We start from the raw sequence: 13,876 nt of genomic DNA, 5'->3' as shown, positions 1-13,876 counted from the left end.
GCCCAGCACCCCTTCGCGAGGATCAATCTCGTCAAAGCTTTCTCACAAAAGAGGTGATCCTATTGGACGGAGTAAACGAGGGCTGAGGTCAGGAGACCAGAACAGATGAGGGGTGATAAGCAACATCCGAACGAGGACAACATCAGCGAGTCACAAGCCTAGATTTCGACCCGGATCAGGACCGCTGTTGCTCATCTCCGTCTAGAATTGCATCTGCATCCGCTTCCGATGAGAAGAAGCACATGCTCATCCTCCCTGGAACGTCCGAGACCTGCATCAGAGTTCTGATCGCGCTTGATGAGTTGCGGAGATTCGTGGTCACCGTAGGTACCACACAATGCCGACCTGACCACCCGAAAGCCACGGCAACGGGGACCGGCATCAAAGTGCGGCGACGCTGACTCTCTGCTTGAGGATGGCTATGCAATCAATGCATTGTTGATCGTTGTTTTGATCCATCATCTGCCACTAGCGTCTTGTGTCGTATCACATCATTATTCGGCCAAGGTGGGTTGATTCTTGGAGGCTCCGTCGCATCGCGATGGGTTGCTCATCTCGATTACCCCGTGGGACATCCGCCACGACATGCGAATTTAATGCATGCGAGATCGGATGGTCTCTGAACGTCTCCGAAATAAAGCTCTATCACATTGGGATAGCCGCTATTTGCTACTATCCAGGAGCCATGTCCGTTCTGCTATGCGCTGTCGCACTCTCCGGGTCATGTTCGCCAGGCTCCCAACATCTTCATCCACCAGGTAGTCAAATTGTGTTCAAAAATACTCTGTAGTGGTATTGTCGTAGATATGGTATTTACATGAATTTTGTCTTCCCGACAGACATCTATCTCCTCGAACATCGACTGGATCCGGCCTCATCTCCATCAATGACCACTCTTCAGCTGCGCGGCAATAACCTCCTTAACCTTTGCGACAGGCAACTGATCCAAGGTCTTTCCAGTCCAGTACATTGACTGCTCAAGACCTTGATAAATCATGGCCTCTGTTCCCAAAATGACGTTCCAGCCAGCATTCTGCGAGATCTCGGCGATCTGAGTCCAGGGGTTGGGGTGATAGCACATCTCTAGGATGGCACCCTTGTGAGGCTTTGCAAGGAACACCTCCATGACCTTGCGAGCGGTCTGTTCGGCTTCGGTGACGGGAGGGAAGTCAGGAACGCAGGAGACGATGGCACCTGGACCTTCGAGCTCTTGTGCTTGCTCTACGGTTGCGGCGTGCATGACACCGTCGCCGTAACCTTGCTCCGAACACCACGATACGACAGCGTCAACCTCAGCCTTGTCGCGGTTGACGATGTACACCTTGCTGCACTTCATGAACTTCTTCAAAGCGTAAACGGCACTGCGAGCGGCACCACCTCCACCAATGACCATACCTGGCCGGCCGTGGAATACCTCATCGGGATTCGAGATGTTTTGGTAAAAGGCCTCGCGGATGCCAATGACGTCTGTGTTTGTGCCAACGAGGATAGTTTTGTCGCCGTTCTTGCGGAGGTAGAGTGTGTTGACTGCACCAACCTCACGGCCTTCTTGTGTGAGCTCGTCCACGTACTTCATGATAGCCACCTTGTGGGGCATGGTAACGGCGGCGCCTTTATCGTTGCATAGTAAGTCAGATTCAAGTTCAATATCGTTAGGAATCTCCCAAGCAATTCGGTCGGAATTACTCTTTTACGGAGCTTACGACGCACCAAAGAATTTGACCTCGCGAACCAAAGAGAGGAACATGGACATATCGGTCGATGGCAGGAAGAATTGCTCCCAATCGCATCCAATCTCGCCGAAGATGGTCTTGTGCATCAAGGGCGACATTGAATGGTTGATGGGCCATCCAAACAGATAGCCACAGCGCTCGACATGGTCGTGAGCAGGAGTCTCGCAAGAGATGACACGTTGAGGGGCGGCCATTTTGTGGTTTAATTCTTGTTGGAGAGGGGAGATGGGAATATGAACAGCTTGTTCAGAAAACTTCGAAAGCTTCCAGAGGATACCTCAAGCTATTGGAAAATCTGCCAGTCGTCACCTTCAATCTGGTCAGCAAATTACCCCGCGAGCTACAGACGACGGTAAGCAATGTCGGGTCCTGGAAATGGGGTGGGCTGTGGGTTTGAGGGTCGTTCGTCTCGTTCACGGACGTCGTTCTTGGCTGTGATTCGAGGAGGTGCGGTTGACGCTCAACGTCACACACCAGGCGACTCCCGGTCCGTAGCCGTAGCCATCGGCTTCGATCAACGAAACCCCCACTTTTTACCAGCTCACCAGCTGCTAAGATTACTTGACTCCATAGGAAGGCTGATTTGAGGGACCAGAACCCATCTTGAGTCTGTCTATTCGGGAAAATATTAACTCTGGAGCTTAATGTCCCCAGAAATCTGTTTCTGGTACCACTGCAAGACGCATTGCTATCATCTTGCCCATACTTATACAGCACAATTCTTTACAAGCAGGGGGTCTTTGTACCTTCGGCCCACGAGCATCCGTAGGAAGGCGGCAACGACTTGCCGCTGCTGTCTCCCGTGGTCTTGGGAACCTGAACTTCCCGAGATCGGCCTCGAACGAGGAAAAGTGTCTCCGCCTCTCCGCACAAGGTTTCGAGTCAATTGTCAGCCATGCCGCTTGGCACAGCTTTGGGGAATATGGAAGTCTGGGCTTGGAAACGGCGTGGGGGCCTTGCAGAAATTGATTGATTCTTCGAGCTCGCCTCGAGAAATCAGCAAACCAGGTCTCGGAACACGCACATCCATCTCATTCTTCCACGTTTCTGGTCTCTGCATTGGGGCAACTCAATTATTCGGCTACCCCGCGGAGTCCCCAGATTGTCACCTAGCCCCAGGCCTCTAGTATATTAGGTCCTCTCTTTCCCCATCTTCTTCTCTTCTTTTTCTCTCCGTTACGACCTTCCCCCTCTATCTCAACCTGTCCCATTGCTCGAAGCAATCATGGGTCTCCTCACTCTCGTTGAAGACAGGCCTACCCCTAAGGAGGTCTACAACTGGCGCGTCTATGCCTGCGCTGCCGTCGCCTCGTTCGCTTCATGCATGATTGGTTATGATTCCGCCTTCATTGGAACCAGTCTTGCGCTTCCTTCTTTCGTCAAGGAGTTCGGCTTCAAGCAAATGAGCGCCCACGAACTTGCCTTTGTCAAAGAGAACATTGTCTCAGTCTACCAAGCCGGCGCCTTTTTCGGCGCTCTTAGTGCATACATCAGCGCTCACTACCTCGGTCGCCAAAAGTCTCTCTGGGTCTACTGCGTTGTCTTCCTCGTCGGTGCTGGTGTCATGCTAAAGGCTGCCAACGGTGATCTCGGTCCGATATACGCTGGCAGAGTTCTTACTGGTCTCGCTGTAGGAGGTGCCTCTATGGTCGTGCCCATCTACATCTCAGAAATCGCTCCTCCTGCCGTCAGAGGTCGTTTGGTCGGTATCTACGAGTTGGGCTGGCAGATTGGTGGTCTGGTCGGTTTCTGGATCAACGTACGTGATTGTGAAGGCCTGACGCAATGCACAATGCTAACCCTTTTCTAGTACGGCGTCAGCACTACACTCCCTAGTAACCATAAGCAATGGCTCATCCCTTTCGCCGTGCAGTTGATCCCCGGTGGCCTGCTTGCTGTCGGTGCAATCTGGCTCCGAGAGTCACCTCGTTGGTTGTTTTCTAAGGGCAAGAGAGAACAGGGTCTCAAGAACTTGCTCTGGATCAGAAATCTCCCTGCCGAGAATTTTTACATCGTTGAGGAGCTCGCATTCATTGAAGCTGCTCTTGAGGAGCAGAAGTCCACAGTCGGTCTCGGTTTCTTTGACCCCTTCAAGGCAGTTTTCAAGAGCCGAAGCCTCCAGTGGCGCGTGTTCCTCGGTACCACACTTTTCATCTTCCAGAACGGCTCTGGCATCAACGCCATCAACTACTACTCACCTACCGTCTTCAAGTCTCTCGGCATTGTTGGCGCTAACACCTCGTTCCTTACTACTGGCTTGTTTGGTGTTGTCAAGACTGTCTTTACGCTTATCTGGCTGTTCTTCTTGATCGATAAGTTCGGCCGTCGTAACTTGCTGCTCGTTGGAGCTATTGGCGGTGCTGTCTGTATGACCATCCTTGGAGGCTACCTTGCCAGTCCTCTCGTCGATACTTCCGCAGCTTCGACAGCTGTTGCCAAGCCGCTCACCTCGGGTGGCTATGCTGCCATCTTCTTCTTCTACCTCTGGTGTGCCTTTTACACTCCCTCGTGGAATGGTACTCCTTGGGTCATAAACTCTGAGATGTATGAGCAAAACGTTCGTTCTCTTGGCCAAGCCATGGCTGCCGCGAGTAACTGGTTCTGGGTAAGTAACTTTGAAAAATTCTCGACACCAAACAGATGCTAACAATGAGCTCAGAACTTCATCATCGCCAGATTCACTTCTCAGATGTTCCTCAACATGGGCAAATCTGGTTGCGGTGTTTACTTCTTTTTCGCCGGCATGATGTCGCTCTCTGTCGTCTTCGTCTGGTTCCTCATCCCCGAGACCAAGTCTGTTCCTCTCGAATCAATGAATAGACTCTTCGAGATCAAGCCTTGCCGCAAGGCCAACGCCATCATCATGCTCGAGGTCCAGGAAGCCGAGCAAGAATTCCGCGAGGATGCCGAGGGCGCTGGCTTGAGCCTCGAGAAGAGCAAGGTTGCTCACGTCGAGGACAGCGCTGTCTAAACGATTATACGTCTTACTGGTTACGGGAAATGTACATAGCGGTTTGTGTTTTATATCAAGGTCAATCAGACCTCTCATATCAAGAACTCCTTCTTTCCAACTTAAATCGTTTCGCATCTCCTCCACATGCCACTTCCACCTATTCATCGCAAATAATTCAATGCACATATCGGACATGGAATTCGACCACCAGTGCAGCAACTGGGTCAATTGCGAGCTCCTTGACACCATACCTAATAGTAGTGTTTACTATTGCACATGATCAAATCATAATGTTGTATCTTGTACACCACCATCCTTTCGCATTTACGTTCATCAAAGTCTCGACCTCCACCAAAAAAACAATCATCAATAGTGACAAGTGCTATACCTGTGGTAAAGCGACGCACAAACAAACCTCGAAGCTTTTGGTGACCTCAACGTGCGTTCCACGCTAGACCTCGAGGTTCTTTATACTTTACGGATGTCGTGCATTCTGGACGACATCGCAGCTCGGATGCGGAGGGGGTACGGAGGTGTCTGACGGATGCGGAGGGTACGGAACCGTGTAGCCAATGCTAAGCCCTATAATTACCGTGTGTTAATGCGAAAGCCGGCCCTATGCCCACCAATCTACACGAAGCACCCGCGTCAAACATTGCGGTTTACGGAGAAGAAGAGGGGGCTCCAGCGTGGGGGTTGCTTCGGCTGACCATCACGGCTTCCAGAAGACGGTGCCAGGCCGGTTTCAATCCCTATTCGGCCCGGTTCCTGATAGCCAAGTACGTCGTCGTGCTTGCTTATCTTGGGGTGCCAACCTCATGATGGAGCCTTTTCCCTTCGGATGGTCGATTCGGTATTTCTCTACCTGTGCTGAATCTTGAGAAGCGAAAGCAGCTCCCCCAACCGTTATAGTCGTGAGCAAATATTCGTGGTCTCTTTTGTTTCCAAAGGCAGGTGCTACTTACGACTTTCTCCCCCACATCCACTGCTCTACCACACATTTCTACAACCTCATCCTTCACGGCTTTTGTATCTCCATCGAACTCCAACCCAATTTTCGTATCACAATCATGACACATCAATTCGGTATCTCCACAATGTCCTTGGGACGAGCATGGGTTCATGAGTTAGAACCGAAGCTGGATCAGGCAGCGAAATATGGCTACACCGGCGTCGAGATCTTCTATGAGGACTTGGTATATCACGCCAAAAAGTACCCAGGAGGTGAAACACCAGAGAACCAAATAAAGGCCGCCGAAGACATCCACTCTATGTGCAAGGCCAGAGATCTCAGTATTATCAACATCCAACCATTCATGCACTACGAAGGTCTCATCGACCGTCAAAAGCACGCCGAGAGGATTGAAGATCTCAAGTTATGGTTCAAGCTTGCACATGCTCTTGAGACGGACATGATCGCCATCCCTGCTTCCTTCTTGCCCGAATCAGAGACCACTAGCGACATGTCCGTCATCGTCGCCGACCTCCAAGAAGCAGCCGATTTGGGCGCAGCTCAAGATCCTCCGCTCCGCTTTGCCTACGAAGCCCTGTGCTGGAGCACACATTGTTCGACCTGGGAGCAGAGCTGGGAAGTCGTGTCTCAAGTCGACAGACCAAATTTTGGATTATGCCTGGATACATTCAACATCGCTGGCCGCATCTACGCAGACCCCACACAGGCTTCTGGCAAGCGACCAACAGCAGACGCCGACCTTGCTACCGCTATCGCAGCAAGACTCGTCCGTCCTGACAAGCTCTTCTTTGTGCAAGTAGTAGATGCCGAAAGATTATCCTCGCCTTTGGTCAAGGGTCATCCCTTCTACGACCCTGAGCAACCGGCCCGTATGTCATGGTCTCGCAACTGCCGACTATTTTATGGTGAACAGGACCGTGGAGGTTATCTGCCTGTCCGCGAAATCTTGAAGGCCATCTTGCACGACTTGGGATACAGTGGATGGTTGAGCTTCGAGCTATTCAACCGTTCCATGGCGGATCCCAGCCCGGAAACACCAGCCGAGCATGCTCGTCGCGGTGCCGAGTCATGGGAGAAGATGGTCGCCGATCTGGAGCTCAACGGCCATGCTGCTGATAGTGCTGTCAGTGTTGGCTCGTCTGCTGTCAAGGCATAATGTAACATCCTTTCCATCAACTGCATCATCACATTCCAGGCGTTCTTGCATACTTGTACATACCTTAGATATCTCAAAGTTATCAACACCAATTCAACCTTTCTGCAGATGCAAGGGATAACATTCCTCCCTACTATTCTCTTACTTGCTTCTTTACTTCTACCCTTTCTCTCCAACTGGTGTGAGCTGCACCTCGTAGCTGTGATTACACTTCATCTAAAACGATTCACTGCTTTGTCGCGCTCCCCGTATCGACGGTTGGGATCATGTAGAGAAGCTCGACATCGCGAAGGAGGTCGATGAATCCCAGGGGCAGAGTCGTCTCTCCTCAAAACGACGAACCAAAAGCATTTTGCAAGATATAGAATAGTGTGAGCCTGGGGCCCGTGGTTCGGTTTTAGGGCTTATAGACCTGCGGTCGTTCGCTACTTTTCTTCTCGAGAGAACATCTTCTAGCTCCTGAACGGTAAGACGAGACATCCATCAGACTTGCTGATCTTGGATTTTGCATCTCACATAGCGTTCTATCTATGGACTTTTTGTACTCCCGAGTGCGCGTAGATTATTTCTATCACACCATAATTGCAACTACAAAAAGTCATTCCAACACATCTTCGGCACCATGGTGGCCATGTCTGTATCCATCAAAATGCACAAACCAATCCAAGTCTCAAGATTGTCCAGTGAAACTCTGCCATTTTTGGTCTCTCGCTTGACGCTGTACCCTTTTCGAAGAATTTCTTACATTTTGATGGCATCTTTTGGAAACCTCTCCTTGTTTCTGGAGTAGGGAGTCCAGTCACCCACCCAGCTCATTTTCCACAAGATTGAATGCTTACATCTGGTACGTATCACTAGTACAGTAAAGGTCGGAGCAGAAACGCATGCAAGGAAAGAGCAGATCACGTATTCCATTATGTTTCAATCTTGCCTGAGTTGCTCTGGCAGTTGTCCTTCCACAATATTCCACCAGTTTTGTTGAACACATCATATCCCTCCACTATCAAGGAATGCTTCAAATAAGAACTTACAGGCAATGCTGCACAGCGGCAATAAGAAGGAAGTTCCCATCAGATTCGTGAAGAGCGAGCTGGAGAGTATCTAAGGCAGTAACGAAGGAGTGTCCGCAGCTCGCTTCCTTCCACCTGCACCACACCGAGATTCGGGGTGCGACTCCCATTCTTTGATGTCCCTGCAATGGTCCAGCTAGTAGCATTTGGATTTTACACTATGCAGTACATAGCAATACTTCTGGACAAAGAAGGTGGTCTACTGCTTTCTGGCTTGGGTGCTCTGGTTTCTAGTAGTCGTGACATACCACTTTCCGGACTAATGGACAATACAAACCACAAGGTCTGTGAAGCACTGACAATTCCTAGGCTTCTGATATCTCTCTAGGTTTGATCGGCGCGTTTGCCACTCTGGGTGCAGATTCACTCACCTGTCTGTCTTTCTTTTGCTCGCTCGTGGGCCAAATATGAAAGTAGCTGTAGAGTTTCAACTTGGACTTTCGGTCGCACTAGAACATTTGTTTTGCTGATGCAGCCCGAACGCCAGACTCTACACAATCGGGTGCGCCTATATACGTTATCGAATTTTGAAAGTGGACTGAGGAGAGGATAGGGGACGTGGAAGGCAGAACATGAGCAGGCCAATGACTCCCACGATTGCTCCGGGCTCCAGAGCTGCGTCTTCTGTTTCTGTCAATATCGTAAATGCAAGGTTCGACGGCTCGGAGAAACGAAGAAGATGCACCGACCTGACTGCTGTTCTCCCTGTTCTCTGACTATAGATTTGGCCAGTGTTTTGCTGAAAGGCAGTCCGAACTTCTCTCCAGACTTCTTCTCTGATTGCTGTGCCACTGTCTTCTTTTTCAGTATGACACGTCAATCGTCTGTCGGGAATTGGAGCCTAGTTTTCTAGTATGCGCGAAGACAGAGACACGTCGGACTTGATCTGCCGACAGACTATGGTCAAGTTAGCGGCATGTGTCGCAACCGGTGGATATAAATGTGATGTACGCGGCAGAGTGTCAAGTGAACAGGAAACCGCAAGGTCAGACTGTCATCGACTATAAAGCACGATTATGCTTCATTACTGCTGAGCCTCGAAACCGCTAGCGAAGGCGACTCACTAGGTCGCGCAAAGAGAGTCTGGGTGCCCACAGATCGCTGTCCACGGCCGTACGAGATCGAATCGGGTTCTAGAACCTGAGCAGAGCAGTCAGAGAAAGTAGCGAGGTCCATGATACTTCGTCTGGTCTTGTCCTCTCAAGACTTGACAAGCCGCTGTCCTGTCCAGTCACTTTGTTCTCTCGTTGCTCCGATGTCGATGGTGAAAGGCGACAGGGTTTGTTTATCAAGCAGCTCGTGTGCCACGTAGGGCTGTGTACTGAGCTTGCCAGTCCCATGCGAGTATATGTTGATTAATTGCTTCCTGGGATGGCATGTCGGCCCTTAAAGTCTGATCAGTGCTGCAGTAGGTATGTTGGCGATCGGTTGTCTCTGACGCCTTACGCCAACGTGTTATGTGTCGAGAATTTATGTGTCCGTCTGTCCGATACGATACACAGCACTAAGGTGGATGTGATTGATGGTGGCCGTGTGCAAGACTCGTGTCGAGTTCTTCTGACCTTGCGATGACCTGGCCAGAAGTCTTGGCCAAACAATGACGCTCATCACTGAGCAACACCTCGGTCCTGAGGATAGACGTTGTAACGTTTGTACCCCGCTTACAAGAACGAGCTTCAATACTATCTCTCAAACAACTGTTCAACCTTGCCTCTACCCGACATCAACATTACTATCATCATGACTTCCGGAACTTGTCTTTGTGGAAACGTTTCCATCTCCTACAGCGGAGAGCCCGCGCTCAAGGTAAAGACTCGTCGATTCGTGAGTATGAGTTGAAACTAAACTTGCATAGGCACTCTGCCACTGCACCGACTGCCAAAAGATCAGCGGCAGCGCATACAGCGTCAACAATGTCGTCTCTGGCGAGGGTTTCAAGGTCACTGGCAACCCCAAGGCCTTCACCAAGACCGCCGACAGTGGAAAGAAGATCACCAGCTACTTCTGCGGTGACTGTGGATCCACTCTCTACCGTGACGGCGAGAATTTCCCTGGCATGAAGATTGTCAAGGCTGGTGTGTTGGATGGCAAGGATGTGCTTAACGAGAGCAAGCCTAACGTCGAGTTGTTCGCCCCCACAAGACCGAAGTGGATTGCTGCTTTGGATGGTGCTGAGCAGAAAGAGACCATGTAGATGGTGAATCTTGATTTGAATAATATTTTTGGTTGGGTGTGACAATTGGACTTTTTGGAATAAGCTGCGAAGCTTCTGTCAATTAGCTTACTGTCTGTAGTCAGTACGAGATGAGCACGATATACTTGGAAGTACCCACATGGTATGCGTTTGTCTCATGATTGATCATTTAATAGTTCCTCTGTCGTTGGGAGAATCATCGGCCCAAGAATTTTCATCCTCAGTCAGGACCTTCACACTGCACAGTGCTCAGGATCTTTTGCTTCTTCATCCCATAATTCAGGTCGGGGTAATGGCGGTCGTAACAGTGAACACGTCTCGTTTCCTACTCGGAGCTCGAGTCCTCGGCCTCGCGAACAGTGTCCTTCAGGGCCTGTGAAGTCGTCAGTATACAGCCAAAATTGGTTCAGGTTGTAGTATTCACATCTTTGAGCTTTTGCTGCAGCTCTTTCAAGTTCTTGGTGTTGATCAAGCAGGTCTCATCGTCGATGTCCTCAGAGATATAGATGCCGCCGTGCTCCTCATTGATTTTACTGATGATGGCTTTGATGGAAGGATCACACTGGACCAGAGTACCTTTGCACAGTGTCAATACGGACGTGACATGTTCAAGGCTGGGAAGAGATGGCACCCAGATTCATCGAGACGGCTTTCGATGTTTGACGCGAGGCACAACGATGCGACAAGACTTACCAGCGGTAGCGCGAGGCATGATGGAGGATGATAGATGGCTTGGGTAAAAGCGCGATGAACACCTCGATATCTTGATGGGTTTGGATCGATGTGGCAGATTCTGTCAGGTGTTAAGAAACCTTGATGGCAGGTGGATCGGCAATGATGGCGCCAAGGGAAGCTCTTTCGACTTTCGAGGCTCCTCGGACGGCAAGTCCGGCAGGCACGGCAGCACTGGCATGTGATAGTTGTGAGCTCTCGCCTCTGCCTTCGTCCTTGCAAGACGGTCCATTCTGCATCACCCGTCCTCTCGCCTGCTTTTCTCTTCTCTGCATAGCGTACAGTTCACAAAGAACGCTTTGCACTTTCATCACAGCCAATTCTTCACGCCGAGCCTACCCACTATTCCCGACTGCAAGGCGCCTCCAGCCATCGAGCATTCTTCGACTTCCGAATTATCCGCGCCGCCCAACTCGAGTCCCTCCAAGCCTTCGCTCGCTGAATCTCGCAGCACATATTACTTCTTTCATGAGCGCCGCCGCCCTCTCGCTGTGACGGCCCTCGACCTCGATACACACACCGGCTCGTCTACGTCATGGCCACCACCACCAGCGCCTGGGCTCCCGTCACTTCGGACGCATACAGCACGCCGACCGCCAACTCTGTCCCCGACTCCTCCTACACATCCTCTCAATCTGATGACAGAAGCTTCGGAGACTTATACCAAAACTACTTTGCTTTTGTCGCTGTCGTCATCGTCATTGCACTTGTTGGAGGCTGCGTCTTCTATCGTCGCAAGAAACGCATCATCTACCGTGCCAGCGTCTCACGCCAATTGGCCCTGTCGCGTGACATCGAAGACCAGGGCTTGCGTGCCAACAGAGGCTGGGGTTGGGGTGCTCTGTCTCGTGACTATTCGAGCGGTCCCACTCCTCGCGGTCAGCCCCTCAGTGCAAGAGCAGGAATCGGCTTGGCTCCCTGGCGCCGTCGTAGAGAAGAGGAGGGTCTGAACGAAGCTGGTGAAGCTCCTCCCGCTTACAAACCCGCCCCAGACGACAACGACACCGTACTCGAGACTGGCCAGCCTGCTCCTCAGAACGACGCAACCACTCCAGCTGTTCCTCGTCCGACTCTCGGCAGAGAGCACACTGGCCTCAAGCCTCCGGACTATACCGAAGCCGTCGTCGCACCCGTCAGAGGCTCTTCAAGTATGACAGTTCCAACCTCGAGCGCTGCAAATCCTACAACCATAACCAACGAAGCCGACCCCGAACGTGGCGACCTTCCTGGCTATGTTGCCAATACTCACGAACGCAGATAGCTTCTGCTACGACCTTTTATACTGTTTTACGTTACTTTTGACACTGCATTTCCATTTGACGGCATAGCGAGGCGCTGGGCTTTCGGGTTTTGGGTATGACGGGCATGGCACGGAAAGGGGTTTTGGCATTGTTTTTACTATACCCATCAGGCTTTCTCTCGCTTGTTACATCCTCTATTCAGATGTTGAATAGACATGATCAACAATAAATTCTTCTGTTTTCCTATCCCCATCGCTCCACAATTCTCCCAGACGGATGACGGCCCTGATCTCGGGGGCGAGCCGGCCTCTGTGGAGATATTCTTGGCATCATCTGGTTATCACCTTTCCTCGATTGTGACTCTTGTCTTCTTTTTTGAACTATCGGTGCAATTACGACCATGTCAGATACGCAGTTTACTCCAGAGCATCTCAAGGAGATCTATGATTTCGCGGTGCAGTTGGCGAAAGATGCGGGCAAGATGTTGATGGACGGCGTGGAGGCACGATGCGGCGATGACACAACTCCGGGTGCAGTAGCACAGGTGCAAGTTGAGAAGGATAGTTCTGTGGATATTGTCACTCAGACTGATGAAGGTTTGTCATCTCCTCTCATTTCAGTATCTTCTGATCTTTCTCTCTCTGGAAACCACTGATTCGACTGAAGAAAGATATAACTATCTTCTAAGAGCATCACTGACCATATTATCATAGATGTCGAAGCATTCGTCAAGGAACAGATCACAAAAACATATCCCAGCCATAAGTACGCGTAACCACGCAATCCCAGAACTCTCGCAGTTGACTAATCAAACACAGATTCATCGGCGAGGAAACATACTCCAAAGGCTCGTCAAAAGACTATCTCATCACCTCCGCTCCGACCTGGTGCGTGGACCCTCTCGACGGCACAGTAAACTACACCCACCTCTTCCCCATGTTCTGCGTCTCCATCGCCTTCATCCTCGACAACAAACCGACCATTGGCGTCATCTACGCTCCTTTCCTCAATCAAATCTTCTCCGCCTGCAAAGGTCAAGGTGCTTTCCTCAATGAGACTAGACGTTTGCCATTGATCAGGAATCCGGTGCCGCCGATGCCGGAGCAAGCGCCTAAGGGATGTGTGTTTTCATGTGAGTGGGGCAAGGATAGAAGGGATGTGGCGGATGGAAATCTGTATAGGAAGATTGAGAGCTTTTTGAACATGGCTGGAGAAATCGGAGGAAGGGGAGGTAAAGGTGGTATGGTGCATGGTGTGAGGAGTCTTGGAAGGTATGTCTTTGCTCCATCCTCTACCCTTTCTGTGACAGTTTACTGACTTTAGCGCAACAGTGCAACACTAGATTTGGCATATGTGGCCATGGGCTCTTTCGACATCTGGTGGGAAGGCGGATGCTGGGAGTGGGATGTAGCGGCTGGAATCTGTCTGTTGGAGGAGGCAGGAGGTCTGGTCACAACAGCCAACCCACCGCAAGATATCGAGACTGCGCAGATAGAAGATGTGAGGCTAGGAAGCAGACTTTACCTTGCCATCCGCCCTGCTGGACCCTCGGCAACAGAGACAGGAAGACAGAGTCAAGAAAGAGTAGTGAGAGAGGTTTGGAAGAGAGTCAGACATCTGGAGTACTCAAGACCGGGCGCATAGGTTTACAAAGAAGCCTCACATTTTGTATATAGGGAGCATGCATATAACAGAGCATTTAGCATAAATTACCGTCTCGAACCTCCAGCAGCGTGCCAACATTCTATCCACCGAGGCAGATCTCCAGCCCATCTAGCATGTTTACGGACGAAACTCTTGCATCCATGTAATATCAAATCGATG

At 50.7% G+C, this 13,876-nt stretch overlaps 7 protein-coding genes across 7 annotated transcripts; 5 read left to right on the top strand and 2 right to left on the bottom strand.

Moving 5' to 3' along the window:
- Positions 1–768: 768 nt before the first annotated feature.
- Positions 769–2,161, bottom strand: M438DRAFT_344328 (shikimate/quinate 5-dehydrogenase). Its single transcript, XM_029905196.1, has 2 exons — positions 1,711–2,161; positions 769–1,611 (listed from the first exon to the last, which is right to left on the bottom strand). Exons 1-2 carry the CDS (start codon positions 1,925–1,927, stop codon positions 884–886), a joined length of 945 nt encoding a protein of 314 aa, XP_029762085.1. The 5' UTR covers positions 1,928–2,161; the 3' UTR covers positions 769–883.
- Positions 2,162–2,730: 569 nt separating this feature from the next.
- On the top strand, positions 2,731–4,805 carry M438DRAFT_364079 (quinate permease). The gene is made up of 3 exons (XM_029907699.1): positions 2,731–3,492; positions 3,544–4,338; positions 4,393–4,805. Exons 1-3 carry the CDS (start codon positions 2,959–2,961, stop codon positions 4,702–4,704), a joined length of 1,641 nt encoding a protein of 546 aa, XP_029762084.1. The 5' UTR covers positions 2,731–2,958; the 3' UTR covers positions 4,705–4,805.
- Positions 4,806–5,558: 753 nt separating this feature from the next.
- On the top strand, positions 5,559–6,915 carry M438DRAFT_344326 (xylose isomerase-like protein). Its single transcript, XM_029905195.1, has one exon. It carries the CDS (start codon positions 5,784–5,786, stop codon positions 6,813–6,815), a length of 1,032 nt encoding a protein of 343 aa, XP_029762083.1. The 5' UTR covers positions 5,559–5,783; the 3' UTR covers positions 6,816–6,915.
- A 2,710-nt stretch (positions 6,916–9,625) lies between these two features.
- Positions 9,626–10,434, top strand: M438DRAFT_364077 (uncharacterized protein; the record flags this gene model as incomplete). The annotated part of the gene is made up of 2 exons (XM_029907698.1): positions 9,626–9,691; positions 9,741–10,434. The coding sequence occupies 2 exons, from the start codon at positions 9,626–9,628 to the stop codon at positions 10,077–10,079; spliced, it is 405 nt and encodes a 134-aa protein (XP_029762082.1). The 3' UTR covers positions 10,080–10,434.
- On the bottom strand, positions 10,405–10,656 carry M438DRAFT_270621 (uncharacterized protein; the record flags this gene model as incomplete). Its single annotated transcript, XM_029900404.1, has 2 exons — positions 10,405–10,452; positions 10,504–10,656. Coding segments are annotated over 2 exons (201 nt in total), but the record flags the coding sequence as incomplete, so codon positions are not given.
- Positions 10,657–10,990: 334 nt separating this feature from the next.
- Positions 10,991–12,302, top strand: M438DRAFT_344321 (uncharacterized protein). The gene has a single exon (XM_029905194.1). It carries the CDS (start codon positions 11,347–11,349, stop codon positions 12,070–12,072), a length of 726 nt encoding a protein of 241 aa, XP_029762080.1. The 5' UTR covers positions 10,991–11,346; the 3' UTR covers positions 12,073–12,302.
- A 130-nt stretch (positions 12,303–12,432) lies between these two features.
- Positions 12,433–13,696, top strand: M438DRAFT_315945 (inositol monophosphatase; the record flags this gene model as incomplete). Its single annotated transcript, XM_029902675.1, has 4 exons — positions 12,433–12,648; positions 12,766–12,817; positions 12,871–13,323; positions 13,384–13,696. Exons 1-4 carry the CDS (start codon positions 12,453–12,455, stop codon positions 13,694–13,696), a joined length of 1,014 nt encoding a protein of 337 aa, XP_029762079.1. The 5' UTR covers positions 12,433–12,452.
- Positions 13,697–13,876: the final 180 nt, after the last annotated feature.

This window comes from Aureobasidium pullulans (genome assembly GCF_000721785.1).
Source record: "Aureobasidium pullulans EXF-150 unplaced genomic scaffold scaffold_6, whole genome shotgun sequence".
Classification (NCBI taxonomy): domain Eukaryota; kingdom Fungi; phylum Ascomycota; class Dothideomycetes; order Dothideales; family Saccotheciaceae; genus Aureobasidium; species Aureobasidium pullulans.
The sequence above is the reverse complement of the archived record's forward strand: the minus strand, read 5'-3'. Positions and strand labels throughout refer to the sequence as shown.